The 18,031-nt window shown below is 37.9% G+C and overlaps 1 protein-coding gene across 3 annotated transcripts in view; it reads left to right on the top strand.

Annotated features, from left to right (window-relative positions):
- The first annotated feature begins 1,248 nt into the window (after positions 1-1,248).
- Positions 1,249-18,031, top strand: part of LOC142621468 (uncharacterized) — a 28,158-nt gene continuing 11,375 nt past the window's right edge. The window contains exons 1-3 of one of the 3 annotated variants that reach the window (XM_075794716.1): positions 1,249-1,706; positions 4,766-4,992; positions 14,039-14,296. In XM_075794716.1, coding sequence (XP_075650831.1) covers positions 1,523-1,706; positions 4,766-4,992; positions 14,039-14,296 — 669 coding nt within the window. In that variant the 5' untranslated portion in view covers positions 1,249-1,522. Of the gene's footprint in view, positions 1,707-4,509; positions 4,657-4,765; positions 4,993-14,038; positions 14,297-18,031 lie in introns of those variants that run through there. The other 2 variants (XM_075794718.1, XM_075794717.1) reach the window with 2 other exon arrangements.

Raw genomic sequence — 18,031 nt, 5'->3', positions numbered from 1 at the left:
GAAAGAGGAGACCGTTTGAGGGTGAGGGTGATTTTCGTTGAACGCCGAGGGGTTGAGGGTGACTGGTTTGGGTGTTTGAGTGAGAGTGTTTGAATTTTGAGTGAGAGTGTTTCAGAGAGAGCGTTTGAGAGATTGAGAGAGTGTGAGTGTTTGAGTGAGGTTGAGAGAGTGTGATTGTTTCAATGGGCATGTGTAGATTTCGAGTCTTATAAACTCGATTTCTACGTGGCTACACGTGGAAAATTTGTCCACGTAATGGTATTGACGAACACTACAAATCGAGTTTTAAAAGCTCGAGTTTTTCTTGGATCTCGAGTTTATAAAACTCGAGATGCTAGTTTCCTACATTCTTTTGCACAGTGACAACTAACGAAAATGTTAGATATTGAATGGTAAATGGCAACAAAATTCCAATAATATGCCTCCAAAGATCTTTCCTCCCCAAATACTACGATTATTTACCAGTGAAGTTTGGTTATAGGTACTTAGCTTCCTTATTCTAAACACTTCAACTTAGAAGGACAACAAGCAAGTTCCCAATCCACCAACTGAAATTTGAACTTCTCATCTATAGCACCACTTAAGTCCATTGTAATTTTTCCAGCAATTTATCCACATGCAAAGGATTTGTAAAAAGACTAGAGAAAGGAAAAAAAGTAGATAAATTGGATGTCTGACAGGGGCATGACTTTCTATCTCTTTTTCTTCCTTCAATGTAAAAAACTGACTTCTATTAGTCACTAAATTTCAATTGAGCTATTTTTGAGTAGTTACAGTACCAACTGACAATAGTCTTGAACAACCTACATAAATGATTCTTTGAAAATTCAAGCTACAGTACCATGTTAAAGAATGCCATGGATAGATAGAACTTAGCTGAGAGAGGACTTATGGGGACATAATGCTATAACAATCTCTTAACCTTTTTATTTTAATTTAATTAAAATAGCAGTAGTTGTATTGAGGAACAAGACTACCAGTTCTTGTTGTACAAATGTTTGAAGAAGTCAGAGCCTTCCTCTATCCAGACATGATACTCATTTACTCTATCAGCCCAGTCTGCCAACTGAGTTGCCACTCTATTACATTTTGTTACAAGCATATTTGACCGACCCTCCCATTACAGCAAATTTTATATATTATTATGTTTTTTTATATTATCTATTTGGTGGTGGTGGCCTGGTGGTAAAGCAATCATCGGTATTAAAATTATGGTCACATTGCCCTTATTCCATCCACATTCACAACTAAAAATATTTTAATAAAAAAAAAAGACAAAAGAAAAAGACAAAATTACGAGTCATAATCAGCAGAAATTAAGAAAAAGGGATTACTATTAAGACCAGGAATTCATCACTGTCACTGCCACCAGTACCACCGCCGATTGCCGGTACTTATAAAACCAAAAATTTCCTATTTCCATTCCCATCAAAATCCGAACCCGCATCTACCATTTACACCTACACCTGCAAGAAGAGCATCGCAAACGGTGCGAGCAATTGCAGAAGCAGCACCCAAAAAAATGGTCAAAGCTATTAGAGTTCACGAACTTGGTGGTCCGGAAGTCCTCAAATGGGAAGATGTGGAATTAGGAGAACCAAAGGAAGGCGAGATTCGTGTCAAAAATAAGGCCATTGGCCTTAATTTTATCGATGTTTATTTCCGCAAAGGAGTTTATAAGACCCCCACATTGCCCTATACCCCTGGTTTGCTTTCATTTCTTTTCTTTCTCTTTGCTCTATTATTATTATTACTTTTTTAATCTAAGAGTATTATTATAATATTAGCTTATAATGCTTTAGGATTTTAGATCATGTTAATGATTAATATTAATTACTCATGTTTGATTGTTATGACATCAGTTTAGGCAAAATTTACTGAATAGTAGCTTTTTAGAAAAAAAATTGGTATATAGCATGTGTTTGAAACTATTTTGTAAGTTGGATTGTTTTTTGAACTTGAGTTCGGCAAAATTGAGTTTGTGCTGAAACTCGAGTTTAAAAAACTAGAGTTTCAGCCCAAACTTGAGTTCCAAAAACAGTCTAACTTACAAAATAGTTTCATTGGTGTGTTGGTTTCCTAAAATTTTTCTAATGCTATCCGGCAAATTTTGCCAACATATTTGTTATTTCTTATTCGACTTTATTAAACTTTATTAATTGAGCTAACTGAAACTGTCTTGATGATGCGTGTTAGTTTAACATAAAATATGTGATATATAGAGTGTCAATTGGTTGACATCTTCTAGTGTTTTCAATAGAGACTTCGATAATTTGAATCTCCCCTCCCACAATGTCACTATTGAATTATAAAATAAATAATAATAAAAAAAAGGTGATGTCCACACCTTTGCTAATTACTTCGTAGTTCATAGATATGCCTTGCCTTTAGCTTGGTCTAAAATGTAACAAAAGAATAATAGTGGGGGGAGCTCCAGCCCTCTCCTATGTGAGCCATTGGCCAGAATTGATTGATCAACAAGTGAACAAGAAATTTTTATGTGAATTAAAAAATGGGAGGTATGAAGGCTACTCAATGGGTGATGAGAATTTTGAAGTATTAAGGGATTTGGCAAATTCCTAGGAGTTTCTATAGTCTTTGGAGAACAGTTTATGGCTTTATTTGGTACAATTGAGGAGAGATAGAGAAAGTCAGCAAGTGAGGGGAGTGTGCGGCGTTTAACTAACCCAACTCCTAGAGGAGCTAGGGATCTTTAAAATTTGGTATCTACAGTTAATTATGATGCTGGATGACGTGGGGGTACTAGTAAAGGAAGGGTTGTTGATGTATTCCTAATGAAGCTGCTACACCTGTCTTCTTGGAATATAGTGTGTTTAAATGATCCTAACAAATGAGCGGTTGTAAAAACCATTTTGAAGGGATGGAAGTCTGATGTGGTTTTTGGTTAGGAAACAAAATTGTCAAAATGCATGCAAGTGTTGTTAGAAGTCTTTGTGCTGGCCATTTGAAGATTGGATGGTACTTGAAGCAAAAAATACAGGAGGTAAGGTGCTCTTAATATGGGGCAAACGGGTGGTTGAGAAAATTGATCCAGGTGTGGGTGTGTGGGGAGGTTTTCAATGTCATGTTTATTGAGTAAAGTGAAGGATAAATTCAATTGGGTCTTTATCGGAGTATATGACCCTAATGATGACAAGATAAGTAGTTGATAGGAGTTGAGAGATTCACAACAGAGTTGGGAGGTGGCTTGGTGTGTGGCAAGGGAGTTCAATATAGTTAGATTTTCAAGTGAAAGGCTAGGATACAATCAATTCACTATTGCTATGACAGAATTCTTAGAATTCATTAATGGACTCTGACGTAGGATAAATTGGAGAAATTTGTCTACGTGTAGTTATGGTGGGTTAAGGTTTAGAAGGATTTGTGGATTTTGGGGTTTAGAATCTTTTTAGAAGAAGGGTAAGGGATCAAGAGAGAAAAAGGTTGGATTTATGGTTGAAAAAGGAGGGAAAAAAATTGAATTATTTAAATATGTGAACAGTACAGCAAACAGTGCCCATGAACAGTATAAAGACTTGCCTAATACTTCTAATCAACTCTCCATCTCCTTTGAATACATTGAGCACATATATAAATACTCTTTCTTGTACCAGAAGTATTAGGACTACTAGTTTGACTAGTAAACTAATACCTTATAAAATACTAATTTGGACTAAAGAAAATAATATCTAAGATACTTAGGATCTCTTAGAAAATTCTAGACTCAACTAAATTACCAAAGTGACCTTACTTTGCAGGAATTGTAGAGTGACTAAATATAAAATTGACCATATCTACAACACAACAAAGCCATTGTCCCAAAATTTGGGTCAACTATGGATCATCGACATATTAGATTGGGTCGGCCATTTGGATTCTTTTCCTTCATTCTATTCTATCTGAAGTCATGCTCTCTATTACTTCCCTAAGTGACATGTTATTTTTTATTACTTCTACTAATGTTATTTTTGGCCTTCCTCTACCCTTTTTTTTCATTCCTTTGACTTGGATCAACTCAGAGGACGTTTGGATAGCACGTCCACGTCCACCTTTAGCCCTGTTTTTTTTTTCCAAGCGCATCTGTCACTGTTCATTGGCCATGAACAGTAATTTTAGGCCAATGAACAGTACTTTTTGGCATGAACGGTACTTTTTACACATTAAAAAATTATTTTTGTACCGTGTTTTCAGTTTTCAGCAATAAGTTCTATCCAAACAGACCCTTACTATTTCTCAAGCTATCAAGATGTGGGCAAAAATTTATGCAGAACTCACAAACATGTTAACACAAATACTTCCAATCATGTGTCAGCCTCTGACAACAATAAACTAACCATGTGCCTTATATGTGTACAACACATGAAACTAACAGAATGTGGGTTACCAAGACTTGAACCATGGACTTTCACAGGCAGTCCAGCTCAATACTGATACTGTGCTAGTAACCATCAGTTCTACAGGCTGTAGTTGTCAGGAAGTGGGCCAATAATGTTTTAGTGCTCACCAAATTGTTAACTCAACCAAAAGACTTATTTTGTTGTGATGAAATTACTTTCCTTCAATTAAGCTATTGTTCGAATAGTGATTTCTTTTCAACCATAGTGCATATGTGGTCTCAGAGAGTTTTGTTAGTTTCTGGAACTTGGGATAGTTATAGTACACACTGGAGATTTTTCTTTGAATGGCACAATAATGGATTTACCTATTTTATATGAGGTTAGGTCCTAAGGTGGGACCAATTTATTAATACCAGTTTCTGATGCAGGTATGGAGGCTGTTGGGGTGGTGACAGCTGTGGGTCCTGGACTAACTGGCAGGCAAGTTGGAGACCTTGTAGCTTATGCTGGTGATCCAATGGGCTCATATGCTGAAGAGCAGATCCTTCCTGCAAACAAAGTTGTGCCTGTTCCTCCCTCTATTGATCCTATCGTTGCAGCATCCGTCATCCTCAAGGGTATGACAGCTCAATTTCTACTCCGCCGTTGCTTCAAGGTAGGTTCTATACTGATGCAGCTGCATATATACTGCAGAAAGTTGAAATTTATATTAAATTGTGTCTTTAAAGTATTTGGACTAGAATCCTTGATATAAATAAAAATGTGGTAAAATGTCATCTAATTTTGAGTTGGTTTCATCTGTGAATATGTATTCTGCATCACATACATTTATACATATGCAGCCTCTTAATGCTTGTAAATTCCAATCTATATTTAGAAGAAGGATCATCATCACCATGTTGAGGGTGTGGCTGTGCATGGGTTGGGTTGGGTCAGGTTGAGGGAATTTTTCGACCCAACCCACTATGGTGTGTTAAATAAAATCCAACCCAACCCATCACAAGAGTTCAACCCAACCCACTTGGATCGGGTTGGGTCGGGTTGAATCCATGATTGGATAGTTTTTTTTTTATTACTATTATTATTAAATTGAGCAGAAAAAAAAAAAAAATCCCACTTACTACCTGAGTTGGTAAACAAAATATTCATGAATTAGTATTCCAACTCACTTATAAACAAAATATACATCAACTAGTGTAATAAGATTGTTCAGGTTTGCGAGGTAATTAGGTTTTATATAGGAAGAACTAAATACGGGAAAAAATTTAGATAAAAAAATTCTTAATTATATAATATATTTTTAAATATATATAATTTAAAGTTTATATATATAGGTGGGTTGGGTCGGGTTAGGCAGTTTGTGGTTGTAATGACCCGAACCCAACCCGACCCACTGTTAAAAAAAATCTCATAACCCAACCCAACCACCAACCCCTAAAAACTAACCCAACCCTGCAGGTTGGGTTGGGTTGGGTCGGGTTAGGTCAATTTTGGCGGGTTTGTGGGTTGACTGCACACCCTTTGCATATGTATGTGAATGCATATGTGCAAGTATGATAAACTCCAAAGTTATCATTATAGCTTTGGCCAACTATGTTACAATGTTGACCTTATTTTGATAAGCCACGATGCTGAAGTCCATATCTATTAAGTTATTTGAATGAATTATTTTGTTACCCAAAAAAAATGTTAGTTATCCTCTCTCTTTTTTTCCACACACATGTCACTCATATGTGTGTGTGTATATAATCATGGTTTATTGGTAAATAAAACTTACACCTCATTGAGGAATTAAACCACCAATGACTTCACCCTCCACCTATTTTAAGGGAAGAGATTAAATGGTAACAGAAGAAGACACTTTGGAAGGGCCTACAAGAGACATGGGAATCCAAATTCTAAAGCATAGTTTTTAATTTGAGTTTTCAATGATGCTAGGATGCCACTTATGATCTATCTAGCTAGTTTGATTGTTGGGAGTTGTTTTAGTTGGGTCTTAAATTTATTTTCTTAGTTGCTGCTTAGTTAATGTTGATTTTTAAAGGTTTTCTTTTGTTTAAATTTAGGGGTAGTTCAAAACTTTTTGTCAACAAGTTTCTAGCAACTTCACCAGAAAAGCATATGTGGCTGTCTTATAAGATATTAAAATTTATGGATTTTTTAAATTTATTTACAGCTGTTTACGTGAGTGTGTGAAATGTACAAATCCTAGGAGTGATTCTTAAAAAACCTTAGCTAGTTTGATTGTTAGGAGTTATTTTTTAAATCAGATGAATTTGGTAATTATCAAAAAAATTCTGGTGCATTTTTATACTTCTCATCAAATAGGGTATCTAGTGACACTATAAAAAAATCATGTTCAAAGTTGACTTTTATTCAAGTCTTGGGCTGCTGAGCACGTGTGTAGGTTTTGAGTCTTGAGAGCAGCCACTTTCATTATGCCATGGTGTGAGAAACTTTTTGGTAGTAGATGGTTAATAAAGTTTTTGAGCTGATGTAGGACAAAAACAAAGATAGATAACCTAAGAGTCTGCACCTAGGCTTTTGGAATCAACACAAAGTAAGAGAGAACAAACCTAGGAGTTGGCACCTAGGGTTGGTTGGACTTAGCACTTTACCATTAGAAAAATCCCTAGAGAACTTTTTATTTAGCACTGTGTCATGTAGTGTCTTTGGCGAAAACGGAATGCGAGATGCTTTGAGGGAAGTAAATGGTCTATTCTCGAGATTAAATCTCTCCTTCTTCACTCTTTCCTGGATTGGAGTATTGCTTTTAACTCTTTTTTGATAATCTTGCATTTAACTCTCCTCCCTGTTCTAATTTATTAGATATGTTTGAGCATTGTAATTTGAAAGATTGATGTATTGCTGCTCAAGTACACCTCCGGTGTACCTGGGTATTCTTTTTTTCTTTTCTTTTTTTTGATAAGTAAGATGTTTATTGATATAAAAAATGAAACACCCTAGTACACAGGGAGTGTACAAGGGTTAAACAGTTAAGAAAAAAAATTACAAGAATCTAAGAAATCAAGAAAAGATAAATATGATTGGTTCTGCAAAGCAGTCAACCAATCTCTAAGGGTTCTAAAGAAAAATAGCTTCAAGTCTGAAATTGATCTCTCCTTATCTTCAAAGCACCTGCTATTTCTCTCTCTCCAAAGACACCACAATAAGCAATGTGGAACAGTCATCCATATATGCCCATTTCGATGACAACCAAATTTGCCTTGCCAACATGCTAATAGCCCCACTACAGATTGCGGCATCACCCAGCTAACTCCAAACAATCCAAACACCATTGCCCACATATCCATTGCAACTGGACAATGGAGAAAAAGATGATCAACCAATTCACCATTGCACTTGCACATGTAACACCAATCCAATATCCAAATCTTCCTTTTACGTAAATTGTCAATCGTTAAGCACTTCCCCAAAGCAGCAGTCCAAACAAAGAAAGCCACACGAGAAGGAATTTTCTGTTTCCAAATACTCTTCCAAGGAAAGCAACAATCATTGGAGCCCACTAAGAGATTGTAATAATCCTTAACCATAAAACCCTTCTTTCTATCAAGTTTCCAGCACATCTTATCCTCACCAAATCCTTTCACCGAAGCACCATAAATGGTATCCATAAAACCAGCCAATGCCTCTGATTCCCGAGCATGCACACCCCTAAAGAAACTTACATCCCAAAAGAGAACTCCATTATCAAGCTTCATAAGCTCAGCCACACTAGCCTCCTTGTCTCTGCAAAATCTATACAATTCCGGATAACTGATTGCAAGGGAAGTCTCACCACACCAATGGTCTTGCCAGAATTTCACTCTTGACCCATCCCCAACATCATATAGAATGTGGCGAGAAAAAGAAGGCCATCCCTGACGAATATTTTTCCACAAACCCACACCATATGGACCATTAACAGGCCTAGTACACCAGCCACCCCCTTCACAGCCATATTTTACCTCTATCACTTGCCTCCAAAAGGCAGTCCTCTCCATCCCAAATCTCCATAGCCACTTTCCAAGCAAAGCTTCATTAAAAATTCTTATCTTCCTTATCCCAAGGCCCCCTGAAGCAATGGGACTGCATACAGTAGCCCATTTAACTAAATGGAATTTTGGTTCATCTCCAATGCCACCCCATAAGAAATTTCTCTGTAGTTTCTCAATTCGGTTAGCCACAGCAACATGAATAGGGAATAGAGATAGGAAATAAGTAGGTAAATTAGATAGAGTGCTTTTAATTAAAGTGACTCTACCTCCCTTTGATAAGTACAGACGTTTCCATCCTGCTAATCTTCGTTCTATCTTTTCCAGAATTGGGTTCCAGATTGCCTTATCCTTGCATTTAGCTCCTAAAGGAAGACCCAAATACTTCATTGGAAGAGTACCTTGTTTACAGCCAAGAACAGTCAACAATAAGTCCAAATTATGCACCATACCAACAGGAACCAATTCTAACTTGCCCAAATTTATCTTTAGGCCAGAAACCACCTCAAACCAAATGAGGATCATACGGAGAAACAGAATCTGGTCCAAATCAGCACCACAAAAAATCAAAGTATCATCCGCAAAGAGAAGGTGAGACACCACCAATGATCTTCCCTCTACACAACCCACACTAAAGCCTGACATGTGACCATCATGGGCAGCCTTTTCCAACATCCTCCCAAGGGCTTCCATAACCAATACAAATAACAAAGGGGATAATGGGTCTCCTTGTCGTAACCCCCTGGAACTCTCAAAAAACCCACAAGGAGAGCCATTTATCAGAATAGAGAAACGAACTGTAGATATACAAAAGAAAATCCACTGACGCCATTTAGCAGAGAAACCACCCTTTTCTAACAGCTGCATAAGAAATCTCCAGTTTACATGATCAAAGGCCTTCTCAACGTCTAATTTGCAAAGTAGTCTTGGCAAATCAGATTTCAACCTACTGTCAAGGCTCTCATTAGCAATAAGTACAGGGTCAAGAATCTGCCTGTTTCTCACAAAAGTATTTTGTGATGCTGAAATTATATCTTCCATGACTATGCGGAGCCTATTGGCTAAGACATTAGCAATGATTTTATAAACCCCCCCAACAAGACTAATGGGGTGAAAATCCTTAACTTCAATTGCTGCATTTTTTTTAGGGATGAGAGTGATGAATGTTGCATTCAAACTCTTCTGAAACTGACCTTTAACATAAAAATGATTAAAAACAGCCATAAGATCAGGTTTGAGAATTCCCCAACAAGCTTGGAAGAAAGCCATAGGAAACCCATCTGGACCAGGCGATTTGTCACCATTAAAATTCTTTATGACCTCAAAAATTTCTGCCTCATCAAAGGGTCTATCTAACCAATCTGCATTATCACCGGATATCCTTGGAAATATCAATACTTCTGGAAATGGTCTATCAACTTGCTCCTCAGAGTATAAATTCTTATAGAATTGAGTAATACAATTAGCAATCATGCCTTGATCGGAAGACAAATTTCCATCTACCATAAGGCTCTCAATGCCATTATTTCTTCTATGTGAATTAGCCATTCTATGGAAAAATTTGGTATTTGCATCCCCCTCCCTCAATTGCAACATCCTAGACTTCTGCCTCCAACTAATCTCTTCTAAGAGAGTGAGCTTTTCAATATCCGTACGGAGATTATTTTGTTCTAACTTTTCCTCAGCTGTTAAAGGCTGAATCTCTTCTCTAACATCCAGATCATTTAATTTGTTCCATAGATGCTGTTTCTTAATAGTGACATTACCAAACTCCTCTTCGTTCCACTTTTTTAGATCCAATTTCAAAGCTGCCAACTTCTTAGCTAAAATGAAACTTGGATTGCCTTGGAACAAGTAAGATGCCCACCAAACCTTCACTTTGTCAACAAAATTCTCCAGCTTCAACCACATATTCTCAAAACGAAAAGGGGGTTTTACCTCTCCGATGACTTCCCCCCTCCAACAAAATTGGAAAATGATCTGAAAGTACTCTTGAAAGCCTTTTTTGGGAGAACAAAGTGAAGTGATCTGCCAAAAGCGGAGAGAAAAGAAATCGGTCTATTCTAGAAGCGGAGGAAGTATTGGACCAAGTATAAAGGCCCCCATCCATAGCTATATCCATCAACCCATGGAGAGAGATAAAATCTGAAAACTCATACATAGCCCGAGTACAGCTTTCAGCCCCTAATCTTTCCGAAGGGAAGCGGATTATATTGAAGTCGCCTCCTAAACACCATGGCACATCCCACCAACTAATCAGCCTTGCCAACTCCTCCCACATTTTCCTCCGCTTCTTGTTTAAATTAGGCCCATAGACACCTGTAAACGCCCACTCAAATTGATCCCCAACATTTTTAAATTTACACGAAACAGAAAAATGCCCCACTGCTTCCTCTACTTTTTCCACCACCCTTCGATCCCACATCAAAACAATACCCCCAGAAGCACCTTCAGAACCCGGGTAAAGCCAATCAACATATGGGCAACCCCATATACTTCGAACAATTCCTCTAGTGATCCACTCAAGTTTGGTCTCCTGCAGACATACTATATCAGCCCTCCATGATCGCAATAAATTACAAATCTGAAGCCTCTTCTCAACCCCATTCAATCCTCTGACATTCCAAGAAACTATCTTCAACTTCATTTAGAAACAGATAGTGCCCGCACCCTACTAGTACCATTCCGTCTAGAAGAAGTAGAACCATAATTAATTGAACTGAATAGACCTTTCAGCTGCGATACCTCTCACTCCACGAACTCTTCAAGTCACGTGCTTTAATCTCCAAAGCAGCCCTACGTTGCAATTCAGCCTCAACAGCTAGCAAGAAATTTGTTGCTTGAATTTCCAACCCTTTTAATGATACACCCAGGAAATTATCAAACCCATTGAATTTACTTTGAAACCAGTCAGAGTAAGAATCCTTCTTTACTGGACGCTCCAGACCCACAATTTCCTTTCCTTCCATGCCCAATGGTAGAGAATAGGCCAGCGGTTCCACCGCTATAGGTGACAAACCCCCTTTGTTAGGCAACTCAGCAACCTCCGAATATGTGTCCGAAACCCAGTCCTCCACAAATACTTCATCCCCTTCAAGCGAGTGATGACACCTCCAAAGGGTACGAACACTTCAATGGAACCAAAGCCAACTGTTTTTGCACTTCTAGAACCTCTGTGACTTCACTCGGTGGCAGAGAAATTCGTATCGGAACCGCCACTCTCCTTCCATCTCTCAATTCAAGCACCCACTGATCTGAATTCCCCCATTTCTTGATAACATTGCCGGAATGCTCCTGAAGTAACAATCGGATGTCTCGCTGCAAATTATCTTCGCCATCAGAGGTGGTTGCTTGCTCATCGGTCTCATCGGAGCCAAGAGACTCAGTATCGGCCCCGTCGGAGCCAGGAATCCCAATATCGGCGTCATCGGCGAGCTTCAATGACTGGGCTATCGTCGGCGAGCTACAAGGATCAACTTGAGAGTGCGTCGGCTTCGCAATCACTGCGATACTGCTTCGGGAATCTCTTGCATAACTTACCGAGACCGATGGTAAAGAACTCCCATCGTGTTGGGTCTCGCCAGTTGATAAAGAATGAAGATGGGTTTGTATCGGTTTGGGCCGCCAGACTTGTATGGGTTTGGGCTTGGGCTTTGGTTTGAAGGGAGCTATAGGATTCATTGAAGGGTTGGGCTTTACAACCTCCTGAACATTGGATAAGTAACAAAAGTTTATTAATAATAAAAAAGAAAAGAATCCTGTCTCCATTGAAGCATAATAGCTTGATTTTATAGACAGTTTTTTTATCACTCCACTTTTAGAGGAGCACTTTTCAATGATTACTTAGAAGCATATCTACCAAGGCTTTCTTTGGATCAACACCCTATTTTATTGGAGCATGGTGCTGTGAAATGGGGTTTAGATTTGAAAATATGTGGAAAGAGGCAAATGGCTTTGTAGAAAAGGTGAAAGGTTGGTGGGATTTCTATTTATGGATCTCTTTGTTTTGTTCTGGCAAACAATTGAAAGCCCTGAAGCTTGATTTGAAAAAGTGGAATACCTTAGAGTTTGGCAATATTATTGAATAAAGACACTTTGTTGAATAGTATTAATTCTATGGATGAGATTGAGGAGCATAGGATATTACTTGATGATGAAAAATTGCAAAGGGAGTAGGCCTACGTAGAGCTTGAATGAATCTTGTTGATGAAAGAGATTAATTGGAGGCAAAGCCAAAAATCAAGGATGTTGTGCTTGAAGGAAGGGTACAAAAATACAAAGTTCTTTCATAGGCTTACGAATTCACACTGCCATCATAATTATATTGGGGGATAACTTGTAGATGGAGAGGAGCTCACTAATCAAGAGGCAATTAATCATTAATGGGAAGATTGCGGATTTTTGTAAAGGCTTATTCTCTGAACAGGGAGCCTGGCAACCTTTACTAGATGGCTTAGATCTTCTATCCCTTGAGGAGGTGGATTCTAAGTGCCTGGGGAGGTGTTTCATGGAGGATGAGGTCTATGAGGTGGTGTCGAACATGAGTGAGGACAAAGCACTAGGTCCAGATGGCTTTTTTCCAAAGCTGTTGGGGTGTTGTGAAGGTAATTATGGTTTTCCATCACTTCCATGAGCACTACACCTTTGAGAAAAGTTTTAATGCTACTTTTGTCTCTCTTATTCCAAAAAAAGCCTGGGGCAGCAAAGATTAAGGACTTTCTTCCTATTAGTTTGATTACAGGGGTTTACAAGATCTTGGCTAATGTATTGGCAAACAGATTAAAGTTGGTGCTTCATAAGGTGGTGTCGGTTCCTCAAAATGCCTTTGTTAGCAAGAGGCAGATTCTAGACTAGGTTTCGATTGCCAATGAATGCTTATATAGCCATCTAAAGTAGGGCATACCAGAGGTTTTGTGCAAGCTAGATCCGGAGAAAGCATGTGACCACGTTAGCTGGTTGCTAGAGAATTGTGGGCTGTGATCTTTTCTTTATTTAGATTTAGTGGATCATGCCAAGATGTGTTATTGAATTGTTGGCTTGCTGGAGGGGTAGATTTGATCATCACAATATAAACATACAGAATGCAATTCTTCTGTTATATGTGGTGTATAAGGAGAGAGAAATGTATAAAGCTTTGAGGGGTGTGAAAAAACAATTTTGGATTTGAAGCTTTTTGTCTCTGTGATCAGTATATGATTGGACGATTGCCACTTTACATTTTCAATTTTCAAAATAACTTGAGTTTATTTATCTTTATGTGAAAATCAATTTTGGATCTGAAGTTTTTGTTTCTGTAGTCATTATATGATTGAACAGCTGCTACTTTACATTTTTCTTTTTCAAATTTACTTATTGATCTTTGTGGTTTTGGTTGATAAATTTTGGCGTATCTCTCATATACATCCCATGTACATGGGTTGTGTCCCTTTTCTTTTGAATTTTTTTAATAAATTGTTATAGTGTGTGTATATATGTAAATAATTTGGATTGGCAGCAATACCATGATAAATCTTAAAAGGTCTGTTTTCATCGGTTTGAAAAACTGTTATTATAAGTATATTGCTATGCATTTGTCCCCTATTCTCCTAATTAGCACAAATAGAACGCTTCAAACCTGGCATTGTGCTAAAATTGGCTCTCCATTCCCAGCCTGTTAAACATTCTTATTTACATCAACTACTAGATGTGAATAATTGTCTTGTGTAGGTTGAACCTGGACACACAATCCTTGTTCATGCAGCAGCTGGTGGAGTTGGTTCTCTATTAAGCCAGTGGGCTAATGCCCTAGGTGCCACCGTCATTGGAACTGTCTCAACGAAAGAGAAGGCAGTTCAAGCCAAGGATGATGGATGCCACCATGTTATAATCTATAAGGAAGAGGATTTTGTTGCTCGTGTCAATGAGATAACATCAGGCAATGGGGTTGATGTTGTCTATGATGCTGTAGGAAAAGATACCTTCCAGGTATTAGCTTCTTTTTTTTTTTCTTCTCACTCTCCCTTCATTTCTGGAGGAATTTTGGATCTTTAACTGAGATATCTTCATCTTCTGTATTGGTGCCATCAAATGATGCATTTAAGATATATTTATATAATTATATTTGATTTTCATAGTTAGCTCTTTGTGTCATCTCATATTTGTATCCAGGGGTGCAACTTGATTTAGGTTGCTTTACCATTGAACTTTGCAAACCCATTGATTGATAGAATATTCATTTTTAGGGTTGTATGGTTGAGAGGATAGAAATCTAGGATGGATAGTTTTTTTTTGTTCTATATTTTTTAATAAACAAATGAGATAGGAAGGATGGAAAAGGGTATGTATGCGCGTGTGTATGTATGTAAAAGGAGTGGATAGAAAGATAATTTGTATAAATTTATTGTTATACCCTTATTACATAATAGGTAACTTTTTATTAGTTTACAATTTTTTTCCCTATTCGTTTATAGGAAAATGATAATATCACCACATAGATCAGTAGAGATGAACACATCATATTTATTATTATTTTTTTCTCCTTCTGTTTGGTTTGTATAAAAAATGTAATTATCTAAATTAAATGCCATGATATCTTATAAAAATAATAAAACAAAAGTCTTATTATCTATCCAAAAAAAAAAATTCTCCCAATCATATTCTTTGTAGAAAAATGGTCTTAAGATCTTGAAAACAACAAAAGTCACCATTGTCTAGGTAATAAATTCAACCGAATTTTCACACCCGCCACACATATTCCTTCCAGTCTTGATATGGTGGATGTGCTAGGGTGCAAGCAAGGCTCCTTTCCAATGAAGTATTTAGGTCTTCCATTGGGTGCTAATGTCAGAGATAGATCTATTTGGAATCCAATTGTTGAGAAGGTGGAGAGGAGGTTGGCAGGTTGGAAACGACTGTATCTCTCAAAAGGAGGTAAAGTTACTCTTATTAAGAGTACTTTGTCCAATCTTCCAACTTATTTTCTCTCTCTTTTTCCTATCCCAGTGGAGGTTGCAAACCGTATTGAGCAACTTCAACAAAATTTTCTCTGGAGTGGTATGGGGGATGTTAAAAAAGCTCACCTAGTGAAATGGGCCACGGTTTGCACTCCTCTTCATTTTGGAGGTTTAGCTATTAGAAGTCTGAGAAGTTTTAATAAAGCCTTGTTTGGAAAATGGTTATGGAGATTTGGGAATGAGTGACAGGCCTTGTGGAGGAGAGTGATAGGGGCAAAATATGGTTGTGAAGGGGGAGGTTGGTGCTCTCTTCCCGTTATTGGCCCTTGTGGAGTAAGTTTGTGGAAGTCTATTAGTCGTGGTTGGCCATCTTTTGTTCGTCACATCCAATTTGAGATTGAGGCTAGGTTTACTGTTAGATTTTGGTAGGATATTTGGTGTGGGAACACTTCTTTGTGTGTGCTCTATCCAATACTTTTTTCTTTAAGTCGAAATAAGGAGGCCTATGTGGCAGATTTGATGAAGTTCCCAAATGGTGTTCTTTTTTGGGATCTAACTTTTAGAAGATACAACGAAGATTGGGAATTTGAATCCTTCTACAGTTTAATGTCTAGAATTTATGGAGCTTCTTTGAAAGGAGTTGGGGACAATAAGATGAGTTGGAAACCTGCTATGGGAAGAGGTTTTGCTGTTCGTTCTTATTACCAGGTGCTGACAAAAAGTTTCGATCAGTCTTTCCCTTGGAAGATTGTTTGGAAGTCTAAGGTCCCCTCTAAAGTTGCTTTTTTTGTGTGGACTGCAGCTTTGGGGAATATTTTGACTATTGATAACTTAGGAAATGATAGATTTTGATTTTGGATTGGTGTTGTATGTGTAAAAGAAATGGGGAATCAGTTGACCACCTCCTCATCCATTGCTCTATTGCTTTTGATTTATGGTCTATGGTGTTTACTCTGTTTGGCATTCATTTGGTTATGCCGAAAGTGGTGGTGGAGCTGTTGGCTTGTTGGCAAGGAAAGTTTGGGAGGCATTGGAATTCTGCTATTTGGATGGTTGTGCCCCATTGTTTGATGTGGTGCATTTGGAGGGAGAGGAATAACCGGCATTTTGAGGATTTAAAGAGATCAAGTTCAAATCTTAAACTCTTCTTCCTTAAGACTCTTTTGGATTGGGTTACAATGTTAGGCTTTCATTCTTTTTCTTTAGTCCATGATTTCATGAACTTTTGTACTCTATGCACTTGATTTGTTTTTGTCCTTGATGTATACTTCCTATATACTCAGGTGACACCCCTTGACTTTTTAATATATTTTTATTACTTATAAAAAATATATATTCCTTCCAGCCTTGAGATCTTGAAAGACACAGGAAGAGGGCAAAAGTATTGTAGCATAGTTAGGATTTTTGGTTATCTTTACTAATACACAGAGATAAGGAAATTTAGGGACATATAAGATGAGATAACAAAAGAGTGGGGCTAAGATTAGCAATGCCCAAACCAAAAATGTGTGTGGTTGAGCCATTTGCCCAAGTGACATGACAGGAATGATTAGAGTGTTGAAGTTGGAAAGCAAACCTGAGTACCACCCATCATGTGATTATTGGCACCTAAGTCAATGACCCCTATCTGAGTGAGAGTGGTAGTGGAAGAAGATGCAGCGGAATGAGGTTGTAGAGACACAAGACAGCAATGCTCTCTCTCAGGAATAGAGATAGTTTGGTTGCTGAAGTGGGTGTAAGAGGATGGGCTAGGTTTGCCATAAAGGTCCTAACAAAAATCTACATTGTGATTCTCACCTCCACAATGAGTACATTTATAAAGGTGCTGCCTTTACTTTGGCCTCCCCATTGATCACAATCTCCACAGCCTCTATTACTACAACGTCTGGTTTCATAGGCCTCCAGCTGTAGTAGCTAGGTAGATTGATAAAAAGGTTAAGTTTTGATATTTCTGCTGGAATCAAATAATGTGACCTAACGAAGATGATTAAAAACCTCACTTAAAAGTTCTTAGGCCAAGATTTGAGATTTCTTTTTCTTTCTTTCTTTATTTTTTATTTTCTTATAAGTAATGATATTTATTATGTGAATAGACTATTCAGTATGCATAAGAATGAGCACGGTGAACTTTACCTAGAGTTGCAACTTAGTAGAAGTTCTAGGAATTTGGTCCGTGTAGTCAGAGATGGGGGGTTTTCACAGTTTTGTTATTGAGTCCAAGTTTTTTCAATTAGTCGTAGAGGAAGGGGGACGTTATTTCTTGTTACAGATTTTTGAGAGGGGCAAATATTTTATGAGACCAGTCTTCATGGGTAAAAGTGCAGCACATTGGTTGATGAAGATAATCGAAGACATTGTTGTTGGGGCAAGCTCCAAACAGTTCTTTTCTTTCAGGGATGGTGACACTGCGTATACTCTCTAACGCAGCACCAACTCGTTTGGTCAGTTTCTTCTCCTAACTGAACTAAAAGCTGGTGGGTGTAGGAGGTCGATCATTATCCCTGAAGGCAAAGAGAGATATGGTTGGAGGGCTTTTGGCCTTAAACTTAGAAAGATGTTGTTTCCCTCCCAATATGCAGTGGGTGGAACTGGTCTTCCAACCTTTATTCCTCAGGTGCATAGGCATTATTTGGAGTCTCAACACTCTAGAACTTTTGCTGAAGTTGTGCAAGGCAATAATGGAAGAGTAGAGGATAGAAAGCAGTCAAAGCAGGTAGGCTCCATTGACAAGGGGAAGAAGATACATCTAGGAGGGGAGAAGATGGGG

This window comes from Castanea sativa, chromosome 1, assembly GCF_040712315.1.
Source record: "Castanea sativa cultivar Marrone di Chiusa Pesio chromosome 1, ASM4071231v1".
In the NCBI taxonomy this organism is placed as follows: domain Eukaryota; kingdom Viridiplantae; phylum Streptophyta; class Magnoliopsida; order Fagales; family Fagaceae; genus Castanea; species Castanea sativa.
Note: the sequence above shows the minus strand (reverse complement) of the source record. Positions and strands in the feature narration are given on the sequence as shown.